The sequence below is a fragment of the Physeter macrocephalus genome, chromosome 9 (assembly GCF_002837175.3).
Source record: "Physeter macrocephalus isolate SW-GA chromosome 9, ASM283717v5, whole genome shotgun sequence".
NCBI lineage: Eukaryota > Metazoa > Chordata > Mammalia > Artiodactyla > Physeteridae > Physeter > Physeter macrocephalus.
Window position 1 is genome coordinate 68637242 of NC_041222.1, and position 27430 is coordinate 68664671.

A 27430-nucleotide genomic window follows, 5' to 3' on the forward strand; every position below is an offset into this window, starting at 1 on the left:
GGCTTCTCATTGCGGTGGCTTCTCTTGTGGCGGAGCACGGGCTCTAGGTGCACGGGCTTCGGTAGTTGTGGCTTGCGGACTCTAGTGCACAGGCTCAGTAGTTGTGGCGCATGGGCTTAGCTGCTCCGTGACATGTGGGATCTTCCTGGACCAGGGCTCGAACCCCTGTCCCCTGCATTGGCAGGTGGATTCCCAACCACTGCACCACCAGGGAAGCCCTTTAGTTTTCTTAATGTTCATTATTCACATAAAAGATACATTTATTCATCCAATTAAAAATACATATACATGCACACTAAGAGATATTGAGTTTTATAGTTCTAATGCCAAGCCTTAATATCAGTATATATTTGCTACAGACAGGCAGGCAGGAAGGAAGGAAGCGAGGATATATTTCCAGTTCCCCCAATTTAAAGAAACATCAAATAAAATTATCAGCCCAATAAATTTATGAAACACCTTTTAGTGACAATATATACTTTATTAATACCTTTATCCTCCCTTCAATGGGATTTTAACACGTCTTCTGAAAAGAATAAACATGACAATTTCATGTGACTTACTTGATGACAGCAAGAAGTTTATGTAGTAATAGAAAAAGAAAAGGGAGAAGAAAACAAAAAAAGAGGGGCAAAAGGCATTTTACAATATAAAAGATATGAGTTTTTCATACTCCTCTTCTGTTTAAAACCAAAGAAACCACTGGGGTTACGATGCGATCATTGTCACTGCCTATGTTGCCTAATGAAAGAGTAATCTTATAATCCTCCACAGATACGATGTTCCATTGGAATTTGGGCATTAGATTTACGTATTTTCTAGTATTATCTTCTTTTTATGCCCAATTTAGATCACGAAGTACATTCCCCTAAACACTGGCTCCTCAGGATATTAATAAGTGTGATTTTTTTTTTAAGTACGTGGTCAAATAAGTTTGTTATACCATGGGTTAAACAAGCTTAACAGGTGTCTTGCTGTAAGATTGTAGAGACTTTTAATATGCTAATGTACACTGTGAGTCTACATTGAACATACAAAGTTTCCTAAATTTCTTGAACCACAAAAAGCTTCTTTCACAGAACTTCTTGTGAAATTAGTGTTTCATGGAACCAACTTTGGGAAAACAGATCTGAGTACTTTCTGCACCTGAAGATGCTGTGTTGAAATTGCTCTAGCCCCTCTTCGAACAGCAGGATGCTCCGGGCCGACGCAGAGCCTGTCTCTGCATCAGGATCCCTCTAGCTGATTTGAGCTAGGAGCCAAGCTTGGTTGGTGCAGCCCCAGGATGCGGCTCATAGCCTGCCTCTCTGCGGAGACCCTGGCGGGCCCCAGCTCTCGCCCCTTCTCACAGGGCCAGCAGCACTTTTCCCTCCCTCTGCCACAGAAGCCAGAAGCGCATTCCAGCCACAGCCCAGAATCATACTTGCCTGGTCTCCTACGTCCAGTCAAGCTGCAGGGACTCATAAACAGAATCCAGAACCTAAACTGACCACATGGAGAGGGAAAATGTCTTGCCCTCCACAGGCAGGAAAAGGGACCCAAGTGTGTTCGACTTATTTTGTCGAGCCTTGCAAAGTCTTTTCTCAAAGAAGCCTTTGAGACGTTGAGGCTATGACAAATTTTCTTCTCTATTTAAAAAAAGAAAGAAAGAAAAACATGATATACTCAAGACACTTATTTTCACTTAAATACCGTCTAACAGAAAATCAGGCAGACCTTAGTTTTGTGTGGCCTTTGCCAATTATGTAACTTTTTGCAGTCTGGGTTCCTCAAAACTATAAAATGGGATCCTGCTGGATTCTTTTGGTGTTAAAATGAAATAATGTATGCAAACTCGGTAATACTATGCTTGATGAATGGTTAATGCCCAGTGTAGTGTTAGCTGTGGATAGTACTGAAGGATTGTCTTCTACATGTTGGCCCCCATGGGAAATAAGCTCCATGTGCTTTTTTTTTATTATTATTTTTTATTTTCGGCTGCACTGGATCTTCGTTGCTGCGTGCAGGCTTTCTCTAGTTGAGGCAAGTGGGGGCTACTCTTCATTGTGCTGCATGGGCTTCTCATTGCAGTGGCTTCTCTTGTTGCAGAGCACGGGCTCTAGGTGTGCAGGCTCGGTAGTTGTGGCACACAGGCTTAGTTGCTCCACGGCATGTGGGATCTTCCTGGACCAGGGCTTGAACCCGTGTCCCCTGCATTTGTAGGCGGATTCTTAACCACTGCGCCACCAGGGAAGCCCTGCTTTTTTTTAAAAAAAAAAAAGCAAATGACAGTATCTTTCTACCAAAATAGATTTCTTGTAAGGAAAGCATGCTTTTTTTAAAGACACAAATTAATCATTTTTCTTCTTCTTTGTATAAGCCTTAGGGGGAAAAAAAATGAAAATCTTCTATTTCAACAGTATTTCTTCTTCTACTCTTCAGAAAATAAATAAATAGCCTCACTAGAAAGCTGCCTGTGGCTGACAGCTCCAATTCTCTTCAAATGGATTTTTAAAAAATCTTTACTGGGTCTCTGCAATGTGTCCCATCATGCCAGCCCAATCCCCAAGCCAACTCATACCAGTGCCAACACATTCTGATCGCTAGACTTTCTCCAAATGGATCAGGACCATGGCAGAGACGGGCCAGCTGTTCATCAAAGTAGTCCCTCTTCTTCCTGGGCACATGGCTAGACTGAATTTCCCAGTATCCCTTGCACTTAGCTGTGACTAAGTTCCTGCCAATGGGATGTGACTGGAAGTGATGTATGCCTCTCCAAGCCTAACCCCTACAACACCCCCATGCATATCCCTCCAGCTCTTGCCATTTTGCTCCAGCTTGATGAAGATAAGCTCTGAAACCTTGGAAGCCACATGGAAGATGGCACATCCACAAGATGGAAGGTGTCTGGTGCCTGATCACTGCTTGGAAAAAACCCAACCACAGCTCAAGTACCTCTGTTCCAAACTTTACATGAGTGAGAAATACTCCTACCATGTTTGAGCCGTTCTATGTTTTTGAATGTGTTTATTACAGTAGCTGGTCTCTGGAGCATCTGGAAGTGCTAGGATTTTTTGAAAAATTATGAAATACTGATAAATTATTTGTAAAACAATGAATCTAATTAATCCTTATGTGCCAAATCAGACGCTAGCTCATAAAATAACTAAATAATCTAGAACAAAGATAACATTGTAGCCTAGCTACTACTCCAGGTTAACCAACAGAGGTGCCAAAAGTTTAAGAAAAATGTTGTTGAAAACCTTGAAAGGGACTTCCCTGGTGGTCCAGTGGTAAAGAATCCGCCTTACAATGCAGGGGACGCAGGTTCGATCCCTGGTCAGGGAACTAAGATCCCACACGCCACATGGCAACTAAGCCCTCGCGCCACAACTACTGAGCCCGCACGCCTCAACTAGAGCCCGCGTGCGGCAAACTACAGAGCCCACGTGCCCTGGAGCCTGCGTGCCTCAACTAGAGAAGAGAAAACCCACACGCCACAACTAGAGAGAAGCCCGAGCACCACAACAAAAGATCTTTCATGCCGCAACGAAGATCCTGCGTGCCTCAATGAAGACCCTGCCTGCCGCAACTAAGACCCAATGCAGCCAAAAATAAATAAATAATAAATCTTAAAAAAAAAAATGTCTCTGTGACACAAGAAAAATCTGTCATTGCTTGACTTTAGTGATGAGAACATCTTGACCCAACCTATCAAACACCTGTGTTTCATGGGAGTATAGTCTGTGTCAGAGCATTAGTATGGACTGGAATTTCTGACAATTAGACATTTCTGAGTCTTTTTAGAAAAACCAAATTGGAGAGAATTGGAGTTGTTAGCTACAGGCTTTCATCTATATTTAGTAAATAACAGATTAGAATCTCTTTCTTAACTTCAGAATTGTATGATTATATTGATTATATTCCATTATGATTTGACTATAATAGTAATCCGTGATTTAAATTGATCATGAAACACATGATTTTATCTAAAAATGTTAAAACGTACAGGGATATGTATTTGTTTTGTGTGTCAAGGGACACTCAGGAACTTAAGCCTCAAGCTAAACCTGCGAAATTCAAGCTGCAATCCCAACCCAGGTCTAATTAAGTAAATTATTTATTTTGTTGTCTGAAGTATAAGGGACTTACCCTAGTTTAAGGCCATCCAGTTAAAGATGTAATGCCAAATGAGATTACTTACTCAAAAAACTACCGGTGTTATTTCAGTAAAGACCTTATAATGGCGTTTCTGGAAAACGGCCTTTGGTGATCACAGATGTTAGCCTGGACCCAAATACATCATAAGCAGCTTCTCTCAAATCATCTTATTCTCTGGAAAGATGAATGGCATTTCTGGAAAATGGCCTTTGGTGATCACAGATGTTAGCCTGGACCCAAATACATCATAAGCAGCTTCTCTCAAATCATCTTTTCTCTCCATCTCCACTGCTTCTACCTTTATTAGGCCACCACACCTCTCACCCAGCCTGCTAAAATATCCACTCTCCACCTGGGTTCCCTGCTTCAATTCTTGCTCCTTCTCCAAACTGCTCCCAACAAGGAGGCCCCAAAGTGATCTCTTTAAAGCACAAGTCATATGACACCACTTTCTTGCTTAAAATTCTTTCCTGTGTCTTCACTAGTCTTAGAATAAAATTGGAACTCCATCATGGCCTGCCATGTCCTACCCAATCCCAACATATCCTAGGACCAACCTCCCCACTCCCTTCACTCCAACACAACCAGTCTCCTTTGTGTTCCTTGAATATCCCAAGCTCTTTCCCATGAGAGCTTTTGAACCTCCTGTTCTCATTGCCTGAAATGCTCTCCCCCTCCAGCTCTTTACATTGCTGATTTTTCCTCACCCTTCAAGTCTCAATTCAGTCATCACCTCCCCAATTACCCTCTTGCCCTGTTTATTTCCTTCATAACACTTCTAACACCCTGAAATTTTATTCTTTATTGTCTGAAAATCTGGACACTCTATGAGGACATGAACCGCTTCACCCATTTTTCTTTTTTACTCTCTTGTTTCAGGCATCATATCCTCAGAGATGAATAGATGGATGGGTGGATGAATGGATGGATGGATGAAATTATAGGCAATAGATAATTACAGCATTCTTTGTCCCATGGACCATTCATGAGAATCTGTTTTATCACATTTGGCAATGAGTGCTACTGCACTCTCCCAATGGGGATAGGTATAGGGCAATGCCAATTTCTGCTCTCTTAACTGCATCACTCCTGGAAATACAAAGTTTTAGGTCTGAGGCCACCCATATGTGAGTTCTTTTCTTAAATAAAAAATGCTTGAGTTTTCAAAATTAATAGTCCCAAGAGGATGTCTTAACATTTAATTATCTATAATATTTGGGGACACAAGGCTGTCTTCACTTTGAATTTTAAGCTATCCAACTTACGAAGAGGCTCTTTCAGGAGAGAAAAAAGTCCCCGCAATGCAGAGTAAAACCACAGGCTGCTTGCTTGGATTCCCATATCCAGGACGACCGCCCTTAGAGGAGTACAGCTAATCTAGCCCACGACCATGTGGAAGTCCACATGGTCGCACACGTCACTTTTGTTTATGGCACTGGTTCAATCTGACAAAATAGTTGTTTTCCCAGTTCTGACTAAATGGAGGAGAGTCAGGCCTGCAAATAGTTTTCCCCAAAGTTCCGCTGTACATATAATAGGAAATGCAGGATTGGATCTGGGCAGGGACTCTGGAAATGTCAGGGCAGTCTCTCCACACTGAATGCTCTGAGAATGCCAACATGCGTGACTACCCTTTTCCGCCCTTTGAGCCCTGATGAAGAAACACTGTCCCAATCCAGAACTAATGAACTCCTTCTGTAGCTCAACATGAGAAAACTCAACAAGCCCCTGCAGAAAGCCTGCAAGAACTGTGCCCTGGCAATGTGACATCTGCCTTCACGGGGGGAGGTTACAAGACTCAGCCCTGCAATACACGTGGTGGTGATGGTGGTGATAGTCACTCCTGTAAGGAAGTTGCTGGGGTCTTTGCCCAGGATGTCCCACAGCACTCTCTTCCAGAAGGCCTGCAGGACAACTTCCCCCCAGGACTCAGTACCAAGAAAAGCTTTGCTTCTACTGAGAATTTAGCTTTGTTGCTAGTTTGTTTTATCTTTTGGATACTGTGGTTACTTTTACAGGTCTTCTTTCCCCTTTGCTTCTAGAAAGCCCAGGGACAGATTTGCAACTCTCTGCCATAATGACACTAGACAAGCATGCTTATGTTCAGACTGTACCCCTGACTTCATCTTGTTTTCTTGCTCTTGTTTTCTCTCAACTCTAATTTCTTTAACCATTTTTATTCTCTTGTATTGTATATATTTATAAGCTGCTTCAAATCCTTATGGGAATGAAATACATACAGACAGTGGATTTTACACCAAAACTTTTACAACCCTAGACCTTGTAAAAACACAATGTGGCCTCAGACAGACCTGGGTTTGAAACCTAATTCTGTGGATTTCTAGATATGTGATCTCAGGCAAGTCATCTAATACTTCCAAGCTTCCATTTCCTCCTCTTTAAAATAAGGGTAATAACACCTACATTGTGTAGTGGCTATGAGAATTAAAGATAATTTATATAAAGAGTTGGTACTTAGTAACTGCTACATAAATAGTTTCCTTTATTATTATTAATAACTATGCAGACTGTTACCAAAGAATACCTAAAGGCAACGTCTGGAAGACACAGGGACAGACAAAAACATGGTGAATGTCATGGGACTATGGAGGCAGAGACTGGAGTGATGCTTCTCCAAGACATGGAACACCAAGGATTTCCAGCAATAACCAGAAGCTAAAAGAAGCAGGGAAAGATTTGTCCCTAGAATGTTTTGAGGGAACCCGGCCCTGATGACACTTTGATCTTGGACTTCTAGACTCCAGAACTATTGAGAATAAATTTCTGTTGTTGTAAGCCATGTTGTTGTTTTTGTTTGTTTGTTTGTTTGGGGGGTTTTTTTGGCCACGCCGCGCAGCACGTGGGATCTTAGTTCCCTGACCAGGGATCCAACCTGTGCCCCTTGCAGTGGAAGTGCGGAGTCTTAACCACTGGACGGCCAGGGAAATCTCAGCCACGTTGTTCCTGGAAATTTACTACAGCAGTCCTAGGAAACTAATACATTCTCCAACTCCTGTAGCCCCAAACAGCAGAAGTGAAATAACCAAGCCAACTTTCAATCCAGTTGACATCTGCCAAGAACTTCCAGATACACACCTGGCATGTTCCATGGGGGCATATGCTAGAAAAGAACAAAGGAGGGAAAAGGGAGGGAAAGTCTTTGATTTTAGGCTTAAATGAATTAATTCCCCTCTCTGAGCTTCAAGTATCTCATCTATAAGATGGGTTTAGGTCTAGATTAATGATGGCAAATAGAGTTGAGTTGAGAATGGCTGTCTTAGAGAGCTGTGTTGAGGCAGAAAGGCAGATAAAGAGTCAAAATACTCCATCCTCATTCTCCTCCTGCCTCTGTGACCATCCTCTTCGGTTTCTCCTTCCACTGCCCACTCTTTAAATGTAGGCTATTAATAAAGATGTTAATAAATAAATAAATAAATAAATGCAGGCTATTCTTAGGGTTCTGAAATTGGCTCACACTTCTTTTTGCACTCTACATGTTCTCTTTAGACAGACAGAGCCATTGATTCTTATGGTCTTAATTATCACCCACAGCTTCTAGTGATACTTCCAAATCTCTCTCTCCCACCTGGATCAGTCTCCAGCCCTCATCCAGACCCATATATCCAACTGCCGAATGGACATCTCCACCTGGCTATCCCATAGACAACTCAAAGTAACCCATCTATAACAGAACCCACCAGTTGTTCCCCGACAAGCCTGCTCTTTCTCCCATATGCTACCTCTTAGTTGGTGGTAACACTGTATACCTAGCTTAAAAAATGGGGCTTCACCCTGGTCTCTTTCCTCTTTCTCATCCTCCCACTCCAAATCAATCACCAAGACCTGCCAATCTTACCTCCTAGATAATTCTCTTCTTCTCCATACCAGCTATCACCATGCTAATTCAAACTCCCACCAGCTTTTGCCCTTCAAGACTCAGCTCAGAACAACAAGGTCCCACTGTATAGCACAGGGAACTATATTCAATATCCTATTATAAACCATAATGGAAAAGAATGCCTACATATATATACGTATAATTGAAGCACTTTGCTGTACAGTAGAAATTAACACAACATTGTAAATCAACGATAGTTCAATAAAATAAGTTTTAAAAAAGACTCAGCTCAGATATCACTGCCTCCAGGAATCTCTGCAAGGACAGGGACTAAATATGTCTTTTCTACTCCTGTACTCCTGGAATTTAGCATTGTCTTTACACTCTGGGCAACAGATAATGATAATGATGATGATAACGATGCTAACTATCATATTGACCGCTTACTATGTACCAGGCACTGTTATTAGCAATTTACATCTCCACAACCACCCTTGGGGTAGGTACCCTTATTAGCCCTATTTACATATGAAGTTCAGGAAGTTTAAATGACTTGCTCAAAGTTACTACACAGTTCTACCAAGAGGTAGCGTTATTGAACCGATCTCATACAGTATACTCATAAGATAAAATAGTGACACACATACTTAATTGTTCAATAAATATTTATTAAGCATATGCTATGTGCTAAGCACTGGAGATATGATGGAAAACAAAGAAAATAAGTAAATGAGTCCAGAAATAAATTTCAGACATGGGGGAAACCTCTCAGGAAACCCATTCCAGGCTTCTCTAGGGCAACCACTTTAGTCCTGAACTGACCTAGGAATCTGGGAAGCCTGACAGTCTTTATTTGTAGAATTCTAAGTAACTTTGTAGAAATATTAGGGGTGTCAGACAACTCAGGGTTTCCTCCTTTGCTAACTAATGCCTCCCTCACAGAGCCAAAAAGCCCTTGTGAAGTACCAGAAAGAGCTTGAGTTATAGCATCCTTGTCTGACTTCAAAGCAGAGAAAGCCTCCAGAATCCCCTTTCTTATGGCTGCCGGTGGGCATCTCCTCTCAGTGGAAGCAGAGCGAAGGGAGCTCTCTGCTTACTGATGAAAGACTTGCAGTGACAGCCTTGAAGCCAGAGGACCTGGGTCTCAGCCTGACTTTGCCCCCAGGTATCACTCTGACCTTGGGCAAGTCACTTTACCCCTCTGACCTCAAAAGTCTATCTCTCAGTGTCCTTCCAACCCTACATTCTATGATATAGAGTCTGCACTTCACAGGCTACCTAGGGGCAAGGGTGTTGTCAGGAAGAAAAGAGGCCCCTCCCCACTGCCCATAGCTCTAGTAGATTATTCCAGACACTATCCTCAAACCCAGGCATTGCTCAGACCAAAAAAAAAAAAAAAAAAAAAAAAAGACCCTAAAATTTGGGGCATGTGAATTTTCGTCAGTCAAAGAAAAGCCCACTCGGGACTTCCCTGGTGGCACAGCGGATAAGACTCCCACTCCCATTGCAGGGCCTGGGTTCGATCCCTGTTCAGGGAACTAGATCCCACATGCATGCTGCAACTAAGGAGCCCACATGCTGCAACTAATGAGCCCACCTGCCGCAACTAAGCACCAGCGCAACCAAATAAATAATACAAATTAAAAAAAGAAAAAGAAAAGCCCACTTAAATTTTTCCATAATAATACCTTTCTTTGTTCTTCATAAATGTCAGGAAACCTTATGACCACATTCAAACTGATAGTTATTAAAAGAAGCCACTGTCCTCATCTCTGCCACGGCAATTCCTTTTAAAATATTTATCCAAGACAAGAGGACATCTCTGTCCATCACTCACTCCACTCTTGTTGTTTTTCCAGACTACAGGCACACTCAGATATGGTCTGGGAAGAAATCCACATCTACTCAGCGGGTAAAAGGGAGGGTTATTCTGGTAGGTGACCTCTCTCATCTGAAATGCTTACCACCATCTCAGAAGTGAAAGCCCCATTAGGGTTCAAATGGACCAAGAGAAACAACAGTGGAACAGGATTCAGGTGGAAGCTGTTCTGATAAACCCCAAACTGAGGGTAGGTTTTACTGATGGTGCATATTTATTTACTTACATACTTATTCCACCACGTTAAATCTCTTTTTATCTGGGGTCATTTTCTAAAAGCTAAAATTGTTCCTGTGTAGGAAGTTACTCTGTGCATAATCTGAAGCTGGACTATAAAAGCGAACCAGGGGTAAGTCTGTCCACTGAGCCTTCAAAAGGGTGATATAAAATGACAGTTACCAGGAGCAATTAATACAGAGAAGTGGCAATATTCAGAGGAGTTGGGGAAGGGATGATTTTGGAAGCTCTCAGTTTTTTCAGCACAGGTTAATACCCAAACTTAAGAACCATAAAAAAAATCACATGGCTATCTTTTATTCAACAAACATTTGATGTCTTTATGTAAGAGGTGCCAAGCATACAAAACTGAGTAAGACACACTTCTTGTCTGGAAGGGAGGATGTATGAGTTAACCAAACAACACAGAACTGGGACTTCCCTGGAGGTCCAGTGGTTAAGACTCCACGCTCCCAGTGCAGGGGGCACAGGTTCAATCCCTGGTCGGCGAACTATATCCCACACGCATGCCATAACCAAGAAGTCCGCATGCCGCAACTAAACATGCCGCAACAAAGATCCCACGTGCCGCAACTAAGACCCAGCACAGTCAAAAATAAATAAATAAATAAATATTTTTTAAAAAAACAACTAGAACTATGTGATACCACCAGAGGTACGATGGTGCTCATGACCTAACCAGCCTCGGGGAATCCCAAAGACGAAAGCAACGGAAGTAGGAGGGGACACTGAACAAATGCTTGAGCTGCCATCTACCATTCTGTGAACTTCTCAAGTCTCCCCAGCACCTGAATTTGTCCTCCCCGTACCTCTACACCAGAAGAACTAAACCACCAAATAACTTCCCTGTCACTGAGACATGGCTTCATTATCTTCCCTTGATCATCCAACAAATAATTATTGAGCACCTACTATGTGCAGGGTGCTGTGAAAGGCACCTGGACCTGTCTGATCCAGGTCTGATGAGCCATTTATACTGGGCTTCACATTCACAAAGGGTTTATAACATAGATTTTAAAAATGATAACCAAATGATATCATATATACAGCCACAGGAATACACTTCCAGGCTTGAACTTCAAAGCATATCACAATTTTTATAATCCTGTTTCGGCAATTTTTAAAAAATACATACAAGTCCCCCTACTCCCAGGCCACGTATCACCCATGGAAGTGGTCCAGGTGTCTCTGCATCTCTGTGAGCCCTGTGGACATTCAAGAACGAGCAGCGAACAAGCCAGTTGTTGGACATGCGCTCACGGATCTTAGTGTTTAGTGGGGAGACAGATATCAAGTAAGGACATACCAAACTGATAACTGTCGTTGCCGCAGGGGAGGAAAGAGGCATGACGGGAGGCAGAGCTGGCAAGCAAAGCTTTCACTTTATCTGAAATGTTTAAATTTTTACTATATGGACACATATCCACGTATTACTTGTGTAGTCACTATTAATTTCTATATCAGGTACGTCATTAAGAGAAGAACAACCCAGAAAGGGACTAGAGGACCAGGGGAGAGGGGACCCCAATATGGGAGTTAGTGGGAATAAGTGAAACACCCAGTTATTAGAGCTTCAGGGTTGGTCTGGGCTAAAAGAGCTGCACATGACTGTGTGGTGACCGCTGTCTGCACGCCATATGGAAAGCACTGACAGGTATGGACACAAGGCTTCCCATCTCTGAGCTCCTTACTGGGCTCAATCATCTTCTGACCCCACAAACAGAATGACTGACTTTCATGCACTGAGTCACATGGATGATCCACATGTTACTCTCACCCTGGTTCAAAACTTGCCTTTTCCCAGAGAGCTATCAATCTTAACCATACGATGCCAAATGCCTGTGAGCTGAGTCACGGCTATCTTGTCTAGACTGAAATGTCTCATCTCCATTTTGTCAAACAAGTTGTGTCTTGCCCATTACTGTTAACCAGGTCATCCACATGTCAAATTCACACAGTTCCATTGACAACAGGGCAGCCCCTGCTAATCAGCTTTGCCCCTGAGGAGAGTCTGACCACATAGAAATGATCGAGAGAAATGAGAGCAGGTACCATGGAACAATGTTAGCATGTGAAAATATAGCCCACAGTTTCAGACTGGGCAGGTGTGACAGACAAATTCTGGAATAAAAACGATCCCTTACACTGCCATTCTTTTCACCTTTCTAATTATATTTTAAGATAGAGTCAGATGGCATGGCTTTTACAGAACAGAGGCATGACCAATGCTGATCATGCAATAATGCTTCTGATCACAACAATTATGTGAGAGAGTACGTGTGTGTGCTACTCTGTCTCAGTGTGGCAGGTACCCTCTTCGGACTGTGCACAGTTGTTAGGGATGCGTGCACAAGTAAAACCAGCACAGAGAAACACAATCGAATGCCCCTCTGCATAAGGTGGACGGCTAGCAGAGCAAAAGCTTCCTGCAGAGGGCTTCATGTCTGAGTTTTGCTCTAAGAGGTCAATGGGAGCTGGCATGGTGGATAGGGTTGCCAGATAAAATACAGGACGCCCCATTAAATTGGAATTTTAGATTAAAAAATTAATGATTTTTAGTATAGGTGCATTCCAAATATTACATGGGTCTTCCATATTGTTGTTTGCTAAATCAAGCAATGCTAATGGTGGAAGAGGGGACAACAGCCATGTCCATCATCTTTCCTATTTTGTCATTAATATTGTACGTGAGGAATGAGGTACACGCTATAGGGAGGACCTATGAATTACTCCTGTACCTAAGACACTCAGAACATACCTACTTCTTCAACCGCGGACTCCTTGAGATCATGGACTATACCTTATCCCTCCTTCTTCAAGACCTAGCCCAGGGATTGGCATGCGGTAGACACTAAAAATACAGTTTTGAATAAATGAGGATACAATATGGAATGACAATAGAGGGAGGAATATGGGGTGAGGAGGATAAGATGACAAAACTGTACATGGCAGAAAATACAGGGACCTTCAAGACGGTTGACAACGGCCAAATCTCCAGCCACCTCCATCACCCACGGGCAGAACCTCTTAGCGCAGAAGGTCAACTGAACAAACTCTTAGCTTGGTTAGTACGTTTGAACTGTCTCAAGCACGACCTATGCTAAGCACCCTGGGTGGGTAGAGGTGGGGGGCACACAAAATTGGGAGATCAACACTTACACAATTATTTACTTTACAAAGCCAGAATTAAGGAGGACAAAGCACTGTAGAAGCCCAAAGAGGAACAAGCAGTTCTGACTGCGACAATTCAAAAAGCTTTAGGTATAAGAAGTTAAGTGAGGTATGTAAGAAGGTCTGGCCTTCAGAAGAGATTTGTATTTTATAAACTCTGTGTGTGTATGTATGTGCAATAATAAATATATGTATTATATATATATATACATAAATCTATATTTTTATATGGAAAGTTGTAACAATACTACACTGAACTCCCACATAGTCTATATTATTCATATCAACTGAATTAGAACTGAATCTCAGAGAAAATTCACATCTCCTTTTTAAAGTACCCTAGAACGGAAATGTTTACGTAAATAAAGTAGTATTGATCCTACTGCAGATGTATAATATCTCTTTTTTTCAATATATTTTGTTTGAAATATAGTTTGCCTTATTAAATAAGAAATACTTGCTGCCTATAGAAAACTTTAAAAATCTAGGTAAATAAAAATACAAAACTAAAAATCACCCATTATTTTTCTAGTCAGAGATAATGACTCAATATTTGTAGCATATATACTTCTAGATTTCTTCTGTAAATATACGCATATGTTTATATTTAACAAATCAGACACTATATACTACCACGTAAGCTTGTTTTTAAGCTACAAAGTGTATCCATCCAAGTAACCAAATATATTCCCACAACATAATTTTTAATGCTTGCACAGACGTTTTCTACGGATGGTTTACTTAACCAAGTACCTACTGCTGAACATTTAAATTGTTTTCAGTTTTTTGCTGCGATGAACTTCCTGACAGCTAAGTCCTTAAAAGACATCCATCATTATTTCTTGGAGATAAACTCCTAGAGGGAGAATTGCTGAGTCAAAGATTGTATACATTTTTAAGGCTTTTGATACATAGCACCACCTTGCTCTCCAGGAATTTTGTGTCAATTTATATTCCTGTGTAAAAGGGCCCATTTTCCTAATTATTTTTCTAAGTTAGTCATCCCACAAAATATCTCTGTGAAATCAGAATTTATACAGAGAGAGCACATAGAGTAACATTATGTAGTAGGTTTTCTTCTCATAGTAAACCAGTCCAAAAAGCCAGGATTTTAAGAAGTCTCACTTGTCTACAATTAGCCTTTGGTGTAGCCAGCTAATTTAGACACAAACATTTTAAGCAATTTTGCAGTCCAAGTCTGCCATATTTATGGAACTGTGGTTGCTTACCATTCTAAAATGATTTTATTGAAAATTAATGCATTTCTTTTTTTAAGGTGGTAATTAAAGCTAGCCTCATTTAATGACATCCCATTTCACATTCCCAGAGAAAGAAATTTTCTTTGACCATAACCAGAAGAAGGTTATCTGGTCAAACAGGGTGAAAACCATAAGTGGTGGACAGCCATTATTACCACAGTAATACTGATCTAGGTGGGAATTAGCTTGGCTAAAATGGGTGATCACCTACTCATATACCTCCTCAAAAACAAACAGGAACAAACAAAAAAAACTTCACAGCACACAGAACCTCTAAACAAGAAGGAAAGACAGCTAAGTTAAAGTTTTAAAATACTGTCTAGACCATATCTAAAAGTTAAAAAAAAATGCATGATACTACAAGAGAGAAGTTAATGAGGCAGAAAAATATTCCCTGATATACAACCCTCTGGAGCACTTCTAAGAAAGAGATCAGATCATACAAAATGCTATGCGGGGGTGGTAAGCACTGGTTCAGGTTTAACTAAAGGAAAGGATAGCTGGAGAGTTTCAACATTTCCTAATGGCAACAGAAAACTAAGCTGGCCTAGTCTGTTCTGTGACAAGTGCCATGCTCAACGACCCACTCTGTTTTTCATCTTTTTTGAGGCTCAGAAAAATCAAATAAAAAGAGAAAATATCCAAACATAGAAGCTTAATTTAAGGACTTCCCTGGTAGAGCAGGGGATAAGAATCCACCTACCAATGCAGGGGACAGGGGTTCGAGCCCTGGTCCAGGAAGATCCCACATGCCGCGGAGCAGCTAAGCCCATGAGTCACAACTACTGAGCCTGTGCTCTAGAGCCCGCGAGCCACAACTACTGAGCCCACGTGCCACAACTACTGAAGCCTGCGCGCCTAGAGCCCATGCTCCGCAACAAGAGAAGCCACCGCAAGGAGAAGCCCAGGCACTGCAACGAAGATCCAACGTGGCCAAAAATTAAAATTAATTAATTATTTATTTTTTAAAAAGCTTAATTTATCAAGATTGGAAACAACATAACCTATGTTATGTTCTAGTGGTCTTGCAATCAAATAATCATAGTTATTTTGTCAACGTCTATGATTAACTCAATGAGAGATGTTCGGCTACAGGGTCAGGTAAAAATATTTCCTTGGAGGATTGCTCTCTCTTATGTAATAGTGTTAGGTGAGCAAGTGTATAGAGTCCCAGTTTTCAGTTCTTTCTGAAACAGTCTGCATCAGGCTTGTTCTGATGATTCTATAGTACTGGGATGGATCATCCAGGCACCTAAGATAACACAATGGTAATGCTTTGCTCACTTCTCTGAAAAAAAAAAAAGATTGCGTTTCCAAAGTCAATGTAGTCACCCAAAGTCAAAAAAGCCTCAGAGGCAAAGGGGCCGAAACCCTGAGTACCATAAAATGACGAATGAGAAAACTCCTCCCCACTGAAGATACCCAGGTGTATAAAAGGCACACAAAGTAATACTTAAGACCTAAAACCTCACTCACTGTCAACCTTGAGTCTCGTGGATTTTTCAGCTAAGGGGGCGAGGAAAAAAAATGAGCGTCGATCCTGATGTGATTAGAAAGTGTATGTGGCCAGTGTGTCTCATGGGTCTGTTCGTCACTGGCATACTCTCTCTGGACTGTAACTTGCTGAATGTTCACCTGAGGAGAGTCACCTGGCACAATCTGAGCCTTCTGAGCAGGATGAGCAAGTCATTTCCTATAGAGTGTCTAAGAGAAAGCAAAGCTTTTGAGTTGCCCCAAGAGATCCTCTCAGACACCCAGCCTCTGACGAGGGACATCAAGGAGGCCTTCTATGAAATGTCCAGACAGGCTTTCCACATCTTCATTCAAGACACCTTCAAATCCACTTGGGAAGAGAAACACCTGAGACAAGTCCAAATCGGACTTGATCAACAGCTGCAATACTTGGAACAATGCTTGGAAGAAGAGGAGGAGGAAAACGAAGACATGAGAGAGATGGCAGAGGATGAGTGGACACAGTCAGGAGCTCCGGTCCCCCAGCTGAGCAACCTAGAGCTGAGGAGGTATTTCAACAGGATAGACAGGTTCCTCAAAGATAAGAAATACAGTCACTGTGCCTGGGAGATCGTCCGAGTGGAAATCAGAAGATGCTTCTACTTCTTTCATAAATTCACAGCACTACTCAGGAGGAAATAAGGTATATTCTTAGAATTCAAATTCCATTTCTCTCCAAAATCTCCTTTTCCTTCTCTTCCTCCTTCATCTTCTGTTTAAGGATTACTGTGCTATGCCAAGGCTCCCCTCTGTTGGATTGGTGGTGGTTGAGGTAATGTTCACTGTTTCTGAAGTATGGCAGCCACATTCACCTCTCTAAAGAAAGCGATGCCAACCACCTCCTGGGTGACCAAGAGTCTTGTTAGGAAGTCCTGAAGACAGTTTTAAAGGAGGATTCCCCCTCCACCTTCTACTCTCTGCTCCTCTTTCCTTTTGCTCTTTCGTACTTGTTTTGCTCTACCTCTCACCTTTGAACTCCACCAAAACAATGGCTAGAGGACATGGGTCAGAGAATATTGCAAAATGTAACACCTCAATGACTTAATCCTCTTGCTGCCAAGGTTGTTTATTCTAGGAAAGTTCAGCACGTTAAAAGAGCTTATACACGCTCCCATAGAGTTAAAACCCTTCCTGTCTCCCTACTGTAAAAAAAAAAAAAAAAAAAAAATGGTAATTTCTGGCCCATTTGCTTCTCAACTTGGTTTGGTTAAAATGATACAAAGTTTGTGGCTTGGTATTTTATTATTTTAAGAGAGTGAAGATCCATGGTGATATTGGATGGTTGAATTAGATGCCTATGATTTAATGCAGAGAGCATTGTTCATTCCTAATGCATGCTGTGTGATTTTTACATCTAAAGGCATGGAAAATGCTGCAGAAAAGTTTAATATCTGCCTTTCATTGTTTTTTGTTTGTTTGTTTTGTGCCTGAAATGAAATGCCTACAGTCAGACTATGGAAGAATTTCAGATTGGATTTCCCCAATTAGAAAGCCACTTTCTATTTGTTAAATAAATTTAATAATACATGACAGTTTAATAGACTTTATCTTTTTGAAAGTTATTTTGTACCTAGATTACCCAGATTATTTACTTAAATTTTCTTGTGTGGTCCTTCATCTGTATTAATTCATCTTCTAGCTGAAATGAATCTCCTCTTCCTCTCTCTCCTCTACCCCATTTCAGAACCATCTACCTTCAAGCAAGAAGGAACAGAGATTGTGGCTACCCAAATGCATCAAAGAGGGTGAAATGTACCCAGTTCAGCTCTTGGAAGGCTTCTCCTGCTATTACTTTAACAGCACACTGCTAAACTGTTTAGATTCAAGATTCATCCAAGTACAGGGCTCCAACAATGTAGTCAAACTGAGAAAGTCTTAAGATAAAATTGAGGCAAAATCAGTCCAAAAGTTAGAAGAAATGTTTAAAAGCACAAGAACTAGTTGTGGATCATGGTATACTGGTTATCAGTGGAAGGATCAGACAATAAAATGAGTTAGTATAATCCATTTAGAAAAAACAACTCATCAGTAGTAGTTCTAAATTTTAAAAAAGCATTACAAGCTATAAAGGAGTTAGGGCATGCAAGCTACTGAGCAGAAAGTATACACTTAATATTTTCCATGAATTTCTCTAATAATGCTTTTGCATGGTCTCCCTTGTAACTCTACTGGGACCGTGTCAGTTGCTTCAGCAAGTTATGGTTGCAGTCTTGCTAAATGTTTGCAATGCAAGAAGGAAGAGAATTGGCACTTCAAGTCAATAAAGATTGTCTGTTTGTACTGGCAGGGGCAGAAGTCAGAACAGGATGCTTTTATTAAGAGCACCACTAGTCAGAAAAAGGAGAACACTCTCACTGAAAAATAGGTAAGGACACAAACTGGCACCATCACGAAGAAATACTAACAGGCAATATGAAAAAAATGTTTAATCCCATTTATGATTAAAGAAATTCAAAAGAAGATAATAAGATACTCCCCTCCCACCAGTCTGGCAGAGATAAAAAAGAGTGGTAATATAGACTATCAGTGGGGTATAGAGTATAGGGGAAAAAGAACTCCTGTGTATTGATGGGGAGAGGTTAACTCCTTAGACCTGGCTATCCTATCTCCAGAAATTTATTCCAAGGAAATACCTGGATAAGATTGTTTAATGGAGCCTTGTTTATAATATCCCTCCTTCCTCTGTTTTAATTTTCACCTGTCTGTATTTTCTGGTTTTTCCTACAATGCTGGGGAGGGTTTTCTTTTAATTCTAAAATTAAAGAAACTGTACAAGCTTATCTTTCACTGCAATTACCCTGTTTTCCTTACTGGAGTAGACTGGGACAGACACTGCCCTTTCACTTTGCTAATAATGACTTTAGACACTTCTTGAGCAACTCAGGTCCTTCTTGTTTTTCTCCTGCCGCTGCTAATTTCAAAGGAATCCTTCCTTATTGGGGATCATTTTCATAATGAAATCTTTGTAAAGTGCCTTCTGGTGCTTCAAAGATTTTGCTTTCTTTCTTTTGTTGGTCCCACTGGTAATATTCAGAAATCACTGGAGAAAGTGCTGTGTCCACTCTCCTGACTTAGTCTCCTTTGCTCTTCTTTATTATAAATGGAAGCTCAAAAGTTCTAAGTCCAGTAAAGGGAAAACTTCTGGAACTGGGCAGAGGCCAGGGAGCAGTTTCTACTTAAAATGCTTGAGTGGGCACATCGGTCACGAGGGTTCAGATGGAAGCTTCCTCCCTCCCCTGTCTTGGGGCAGGGATCAAATGGTGGAGGATTAAAAAAGGGTGTAGTTGAGTCTCCTTGGAAGGGGACTGATTGGGTGTCAGTCAGACAGAAAAAGCTGACAACACCAGTATATGTAAGACTATGTGCAGGTATAGATTCCAACAGGTGTACAGACACAGTGTCCTCTCACAGTCTAAGCGACTCTAGGGGCACCAGCTGGGGGCCCTGCCCTCTCAGAGTGGCTACGGTGCTTCGGCCCTAGCTCTTCCCCCGCACCCCCCCCACCCCGCCCCCGAGGTATAGTTGATTTACAATATTATATTAGTTTCAGGTGGTAAGTCCTAGTTCTTTAATAATCCACAGTCATTAAGAATAAGCACCATGTGTAAGCAAACAACTTGATAGGAAAGGCAGAGAAACAGGGCCACTATAATCTCACAGGCGCACTCACAGGGGAACTCTGTCCCCAGACACCGATTCACAAGGCCTGGGTATCGTGAACTCGGCCCTGGCAGCGTCTGCGCTGGGTCCTCCGGGTCCGCTTTTCCTAAATGCCGAGAGGGGACCGGGACTTTACACTTGGAGCCCTATGCGAAGACAGAACTCCAGGTTCATTCTGGAGGGAGCCACTTCACTCCTGTTTCTAGACAAAGTCTCGAGGCTTCCTAGGTTATTTGCATATCTCCATTCTCTTTAAGGCGACTCGCCTGCCCTTCGACCCTTGGAAACTCGCAGACCTCAGAGCCTTAAAGCTGTCTGCCTACCAGACGTGTCCTGATCCCGTCCCGCCGCCTGGCAGCGGGCCGGCCTCACGCCTTTAGGCGGAGATCGGAATCCACTGGAACCCACCAAAGGACACCCGGATTGGGGCGGAACCTCGCTTCCACTCTCTGCCGAAAGAGGCACCCATCTCGACCTGCGCTCTTCGGCGCGCTGGGGATAGACCTGAGAAATGCGCCCGGGGACACAGGCACCCGAGGAGGCGGGGAAGGAACAACTTTCCCTCCGCCCTCTAACCGCAAGGCCCGGGTGGGGCGGCCCCGCTGGGGTCGGGCTCCTCTCCTTCCCCAGGCGGGCTCCCAGGCGCGAGCTGGCCGGGTGGCTGGTGTGGAGGCGGGGGAGGAGGACCCGAGGGGCTTCCTTGTCTCCCGAGCCCCGCCAGATGTGAGAAAGGCAAACAATAGGGGAAACGCGGAGAAACAAAAGGCTATTCGCCACGACCTCAATCGGCTCTGTCGCGTGGTCCCTGCGGGGAGGACGTCTGGGAGGGGTCAGGAAGGTGGGTGAAGGGGGATCTTGAGGAGTTGGGGGTCTCTGGTACTTACTTGCCAGGCGCCGGGAGTCGGCCCTTTACCCTTCCAGAGGGGTCCAAAGGCAGGGAGGGGCAATTAAAGGAAAGTTGAAGGGTTTCCACCTTCTTCCTCAGTGCAGGGAAAGGGAGGGGCTGGGATTCCAGATATTTGACAGTTGTTGGCCCAGGGGTTCGGCAGGATTTGTACGTCCTTTTCACACCCTCTCCCTCCAAGAAGCATCCACAGTCCCCGGGGCGACCTCGCCGATGGAGCGGAGTCCCCCTTCGCAGCCCCGAGCCGAGCCTCCTCCTTCAATGCCAAGTCGCCCTAAACGTGGTCCCCTGCCCAGGCGCACTTTTGTAAAAGTTTGTCTTCCCGCCACCCACTGCCCCGCACGCACCCTGCAGTTGTTATCTGCAACCCGGGATAGATTCGGGGACAGAAGAAGAAGATCGATAGTTTTGACAGATCTTTTAAAATCAAGGCCCCGGAGCCCGGGGTGGACTCTCTTTCACACCCGGGAAGGGCGCGGGAGGAGCCGGCCAGAAAGCCAAGACGCGGGCAGGGGTCTGACGCGGATTCCAGCCCCGGAAGCCAGCGAAGGGCGGGCGGGGAAACGGGGTCCGCCGCCTCCCGCCCTCCTGTTGCACCCGCCCCCAGGTGCGCCCCGCACCTCTACCCTCCTGAGCGCGACCCGGCGCGAGCGGCCGCGGGCTGCGCCACCTCCCCTCGCTTGAAGCGAGCTCTCACTCACCGTGGGGTTTTTACCTTCAGCCCCGGGGCCCTGTCGGCTCCCCGCGCCGGGGGCAGCTGCAGGCGGCGCGAGAGGAAGAGGATGAGCTCGGGGCAGGAGGGGCGACGCTCGCGGATCCAGCGAGGGGCTCCCGGGCCAGCGCGCGCGGTCTCAACGAGCGCGCGGGCGAGCGAGCGCGGGACTCCAGCTGCAGACGCCGCCGCTCCAAAGCAGCCCCCACCGGCACCCGGCGCGCGGCTACCATGCGGAGGCGCGTGCGGGGACCCCCTGGCGGCCGCCCGCGGAATGGCAGCTCCGTCGGAAAGGGACGTCAGGTCGCCTTTGGGTCATCTTCCCTCCGGAAAGAGGTGGGGAATGGACCGTCTGAGCAGGGCTCCCACCCAGCCTTGCGGAAAAGACATTGACTCTGTGGCCGGGGCGGGGAGTAGGATATCAGATCAGAGAGGGTGCGTTCTGGGTCCACCAGGCCACATCCAAGGCACCTAGAGAGGGGGAAATTGCTTACCTTCTCCAGGATTTTCTGACTTGTTGAAAAATGCTGTGGACTGCCCGCCTGAGGAGAGCATTAATCATTGGAAAATACTTTGAGATTCTAGCAAATTTGCTAGAGCAAGCTGGGAGTAATGGAAAGAGCATGGACTTTGAAGCCCAACCCACAGCCTGACACTTTCTATTTGTGTGATCTTGGTCTATGACCTCTACCTTGTAGTATCTACCTTGCAGGGTGGTAGTAAAGGGTAAAGTAAACATAGAAAGTATTCCTAGTTCATAGTAGGAGTCATTAAATATAAGCTTCCTGAGGAAAAGAATGAGTCTTCCACATCTTTTAATTCCCCGTATGATAGCATCTTAGTGCACGTTGATTGAGAAGTACCAAATGACTAGGTATTGCATTTTACAGTTCTTACTACACACTTTAAAGAAGTATGGAAATATATTGAGTAGAAACTAGAATACACAGAGAAAACATCCCTCCTGCAAAAGTTGTTTCCACAACTACCAAGTCAGACCCTCTAAAATCACACTCATCCTTTGCAATATCAAGTCAATTCTGATATTATAAGAAATATTTAATAAATAGTCATGGTCTAATGATATCAACCCTGGATTAAATGATTTAATTCTGTGTCACTTGGCAATGCAAAGATAATGAATATTGTGAATATAAAACTCAAACAAGAGAAGAAAAAATGGTCAGATACAAAAACCCAGCCACTAAGCAATGTTTCTGTTCATTGTTGAGTCATGCAATCTCGTTTCCAAATTGTCTTAAACTCAAACTTCACTGCTTTCAAGTTCCTTTTGTTCCTGGGCTCCAGGGCAATCAGACAGCTCTTCATCATCCATAACAATTAGGGTAGAAGTGTCTCTTAATTACTCTAGTTTACCTTTAATAGTCCTTCTCTCTTACTCACTCGTTCCTAATTGGGAATAGGCTGTTGCCTGCCCAAGAATTCTCATTACGTGGTCTTTTCTGTTCTGTCAAGAAGAGAGGAAAAATAAGGCTTCCTGTCTCAGAAATTAAAGTAGAACATTGAGATCCAACTTCTGGCCTCGAAGATAGGGTTCAACCTCCAGCACGCAGATGAGCAGGGCATGTGCAGGGCAAAGAAGGCATTGGATTCTAATCAATAAGCATTAATGGAAGGGTCTCTGCCTCTCTCTTTGGGTTTCAGCCTTGCCTGTAGGGAAAAGAGAACTTTCATCCCACTTCATCCCCTTAGTGGCCCCTTCACTGGGGAGAAATGGTGAACCTGGTAGCCTTTGTTATTTCCTCGATAACGTTCACCAGTGAGTGGGATCAATATAATGAATCACATCCTATCTCTCACCCACCCTTGATCTAGCTTCCCTGCCTGTGACCTGGTGGCTGGAAGAAGATGGCTCAACCTTCAGAATCTGCTCTGAAGGGCCAGCATTTTAAACTCAAGCCTTCTTTGGTCCTGTTTCTTAGTCTATTCAGGCTACTGAAACAAAATGCCATAGACTGGGTGGCTTATAAATCGAAATTACTTCTCACAGTTCTGGAGGCTAGGAAGTCCAAGATCAGGGCACTGGCAGATTCAGTGTTTCATGATGGGCCGTTTCCTCATAGACATCTTTTCTCTGTGTCTTCACATGGCAGAAAGGGACAAGGAAGCTTTCCCAGGCCTCTTTTATAAGGGCACTAATCCCATTCATAAGGGCTCTGCCCTTGTGACCTAATCACCTCCCAAAGGCCCCACCTCCCAATACCATCACCTTGGAGGTTAGAATTCAACACACGAATTGTGTTTGGGGGGACACAAACATTCAATCTATAACATCTTGGGCTACGTCTCTTCTCCAATCTGGCTTTTATCAGAGCCCTGTATTGTACAGCAAACTGGCCCCATCATGATTTGAAGTAGATATTGTTTCCCACTGGCTATTATTCCTTATATGTTTGTGTCTTTGCTTGTTTGGAAAAGTACTCTGAAGGAAAAGGATGGGGGAGGGGGAGGATTCAGATATCAAAAGTTCACCCACACTGAATGGATCCTCTCTGTCAGACTTGCTCACACTGCTGTCTTCCCCCAACTCAGGGAAGGGCCAGTCCAACCTTTCAGTTGCTTAAGGTCCTGTAGAATCTTCTTTGACTTTTCTCCTTTTCTATTCCACCTCTAATCTATCAGAAAAACTCATTGGTTTTATCGTCAGAAGATATCCAGGGGCTTCCCTGGTGGCACAGTGATTAAGAATCCACCTGCCTATGCAGGGGGCATGTATTCAAGCCCTGGTCCGGGAAGATCCCACATGCCGCAGAGCAGCTAAGGTGCACCACAACTACTGAGCCTGCGCTCTAGGGCCCGCGAGCCACAACTACTGAAGCCCACGCGCCTAGAGCCCGTGCTCTGCAACAAGAGAAGCCACCGCAATTGAGAAGCCCACGCACCGCAACGAAGAGTAGACCCTACTCGCCGCAACTAGAGTAGCCCCTACTCTTAGTTGCTGCGCTCGCCACACGCGGCAACTAAGACCCAGCACGGCCAAAAATAAATAAAATTTTTTTTTTAAAAAAAAAAGATATCCAGAAGCAGACCTCCGTCCACCACCTCCACAGTTACCATCCTGGTCCAGCCACAAATACCTGCAGCCTGGAATACTGCAATAGCTTCCTACCTGGTCCCCGTGCTTCCTCCCTGCCCTGCGTTTGTTTCATTCTCAATACAGCCGCCAGCGTAATTCCCTTAAAATGTATGTTGCATTTCGTCACTCTGCTAATCAAAATCCTCCTGGGCCTTCCTTTCTTACTCAGAGTAAAAGCAGCACAAAGAAGCACTCCTTTATCTCTGACTTTGTCTCCCATCACCTTCCCCATCACAGATTCCGCTCCATCCACACTGCCCTCTTTGATTCCCACACATGCCAGGTAAGCTCCTACCTTTATACTTGCTGTGCCTTCTGCCAGGAACACTCTTTGCTCAGATACTTCACGGCTTACTACCTCACTTCCTTCAGGTCTTGGTCAGAAGTCACCAGAGGGCCCCCCTTTCTGCTCTGTTTAAAACTACAATCAACTGCCACCCCCAACACTCCCTCTCCACATTCCCCACTCCAATTTTCTCCATAGAATTTATCGCCATGTGATATACAATATATACACTGCCTGTTTTCATTTTCTATGGCTGCTGTAACTAATTACCACAAACTTGGTGGCTTAAAAGAATACAAATTTATCTTACAGTTCTGGAACTTAGAAGTCCACACTTAGGTCTCATTGGGCTAAAATCAAGGTGTCAGCAGGGCTGCAATCCTCTTTTAAATCTATAGGGGAAATCCGTTTCCTTGTTTTTACTAGTTTCTAGAGGCCACCCGCATTCCTTGGCTCATCGTCCCTCTTCTCCATCTTCAAAACCAGCACGGGCAGGTCAAATCCTTCTCAGATTGCATCACACTTGTCTTTCTGCTTCCTTTCTTCTCCCTATGGGGAAATGACACTGAACCCATCCAGATAATCCAGGATTATTTTCTTATGTTAAAGTCAGCTCATTAGCAATGTTAATTCCACCTGCAACCTAATTCCCTTTTGTAGCGTAAGGTATTCACAGGTTAGGGAGATAAGGACGTGGACATCTATGACAGCAATTATTCCCTCTACACACTGCCTTACTCTTTCTGGTAGAATATAAACTCCATGAGACAAAGATTTTTATTCTGTTTGGTTTATTGCTCTATCCCTAGACCAGCTCAATAAAAGTATAGAAAATGTATAGATACTTGCTATGGACTGAATTGTTGTCACCCACTCTGTGCCCATCTCTCCCCCCACCCACAGCCCAATTCATATGTTGAAGGCCTAATCCTCAATGTGATAGTATTTGAAGATGTGGTCTTTGGGAGATAATTAGTGTTAGATGAGCCCTCATTGTGAGATTAGTGGCTTACATGAAGAAAAAAGAAAAGACAGAGATTGCTGTCTCTCTGCCCTGTGAGGACAACAGTGAGTAGGGGCCATCTGCAAGACAAGAAGAGATTCCTCACCAGGAATCAAATTGTCTGGCACTGTGATCTTTGACTCCTCAGCCTACAGGACTGTGAGAAGTAAAGGTCTATTGTTTAAGTCATTCAGTGGTATGGTATTTTGTTGCAAGAGCCTGAACAGACTAATACAGCACTCAATAAATATATATTGAAATAATTAATGAAAAGACCTCACTGTAGGCATTGCAAATACTTAATATCTATTAAGCACCTACAGGGCTTCCCTGGTGGCACAGTGGTTGAGAGTCCGCCTGCCGATGCAGGGGACGCGGGTTCGTGCCCCGGTCCAGGAAGATCCCACATGTCGCGGAGCGGCTGGGCCCGTGAGCCATGGCCGCTGAGCCTGCGCGTCCGGAGCCTGTGCTCCGCAACGGGAGAGGCCACGACAGTGAGAGGCCCGTGTGCCGCAAAAATATATATATATCTATTAAGCACCTACAATATGCCAGGTACTTGCTAATCACTTTACATGGAATATCTCATTTAATACTCAGAAGATCCCTATGTAGTAGGTACAGGTGAGGAAATTATAGACTAGAAAAGTTTGAAGTAACTTGCCCAAGGTCATGAAGCTAGTACATCATGTAGGCAGGTTTTAGACTGGGCAGCGTGACTGAAGCCCATGGCCGTAACCCTCACACTTTCTTGCCACTATCACATGGCAATGGGCAACCCTGGCTCTTGCCCTTGAGATGCTTACAATCTAGTAAAAGTGACAAGAGAAACACAAATAGCAATAGCACTAAAGAAAGACTATGGGCGGGGGGGTAATGTAGAACAGGCCAACACGATTTTGTGGAGCATAGAGATGGGATAGATTCATTCTGGGTGGAGCTGATGGTAGGGAGCTTCAGGGAGGACCTTGCTGCAGTCAGATGGAAAGGCTGTTTCAGATAGAGGGAGCCACAGCAGTAAGGACACAAGAAGGGAGAAATGCTAGGTGTGCTCTGGAAACCAAGATACCTCTAGTTTTCATGCAGTTAGAGGATAAGGGCTGGGACCCCGAAAGCTAGGCTAGAGAGCAAAGGGATTTAATGATTTCTGTTAACAGTTCTTAATGGATAAGAATTACCTCAAGGAGCTTCCAAAGTAATGTCTGAAGCTGTAACTCAAAAGGCAACAAGTAGAAGAGAAAAATGAACTTCTTGTTGAGTATAATGTTTTCATTAGACTGTTAACTCTGTTTGCTGCCTTATAAAAGGAAAATCATAGACCTATAAATCTGAGTCCAGGGCACAGCCTCAAATATCTCAGACTCAAAATGTTCTAAAAGAGGGCAAAAATGGATAATGAGAGCAACCGGCCATATGGCTTTCACCACTTCCATTTCACAGATAAAGGAACTAAGGCTGAAAGGATTAAGTGACTCACCCAAGATTACACAACTAGTAAAATTGGGACATTGATTCTGTGTCTCATGACCATTAGTGTTCTGTGTGTCCTGATACCTAAGTGGAAAAGGCCACAAGGGTGCATTTGTCCCAGATGACGTTGTCAGCTTTTCGGCTGTTTCAGATAATCCTCTCCAGGTTCCTATGGGACAAGACTGAGGAATTTGGATGGGACCACTCATGAATCTCACTTCCAAGCTTTTCTTGGGAAAAGAGAGAAGCCAGGATCATCTGA

At 43.7% G+C, this 27430-nt stretch overlaps 2 protein-coding genes across 4 annotated transcripts in view; one reads left to right on the forward strand and one right to left on the reverse strand.

Moving 5' to 3' along the window:
• Positions 1-21541, reverse strand: part of MOB3B (MOB kinase activator 3B) — a 213633-nt gene extending 192092 nt beyond the window's left edge. The window contains exon 1 of one of the 3 annotated variants that reach the window (XM_055087232.1): positions 21302-21541. The gene's annotated coding sequence lies outside the window, so the exon portion shown is untranslated. The remainder of the gene's footprint in view (positions 1-21301) is intronic. The other 2 variants (XM_055087230.1, XM_055087231.1) reach the window with 2 other exon arrangements.
• Positions 16052-16678, forward strand: IFNK (interferon kappa). The gene has a single exon (XM_007114688.2). It carries the CDS (start codon positions 16052-16054, stop codon positions 16676-16678), a length of 627 nt encoding a protein of 208 aa, XP_007114750.1.
• Positions 21542-27430: the final 5889 nt, after the last annotated feature.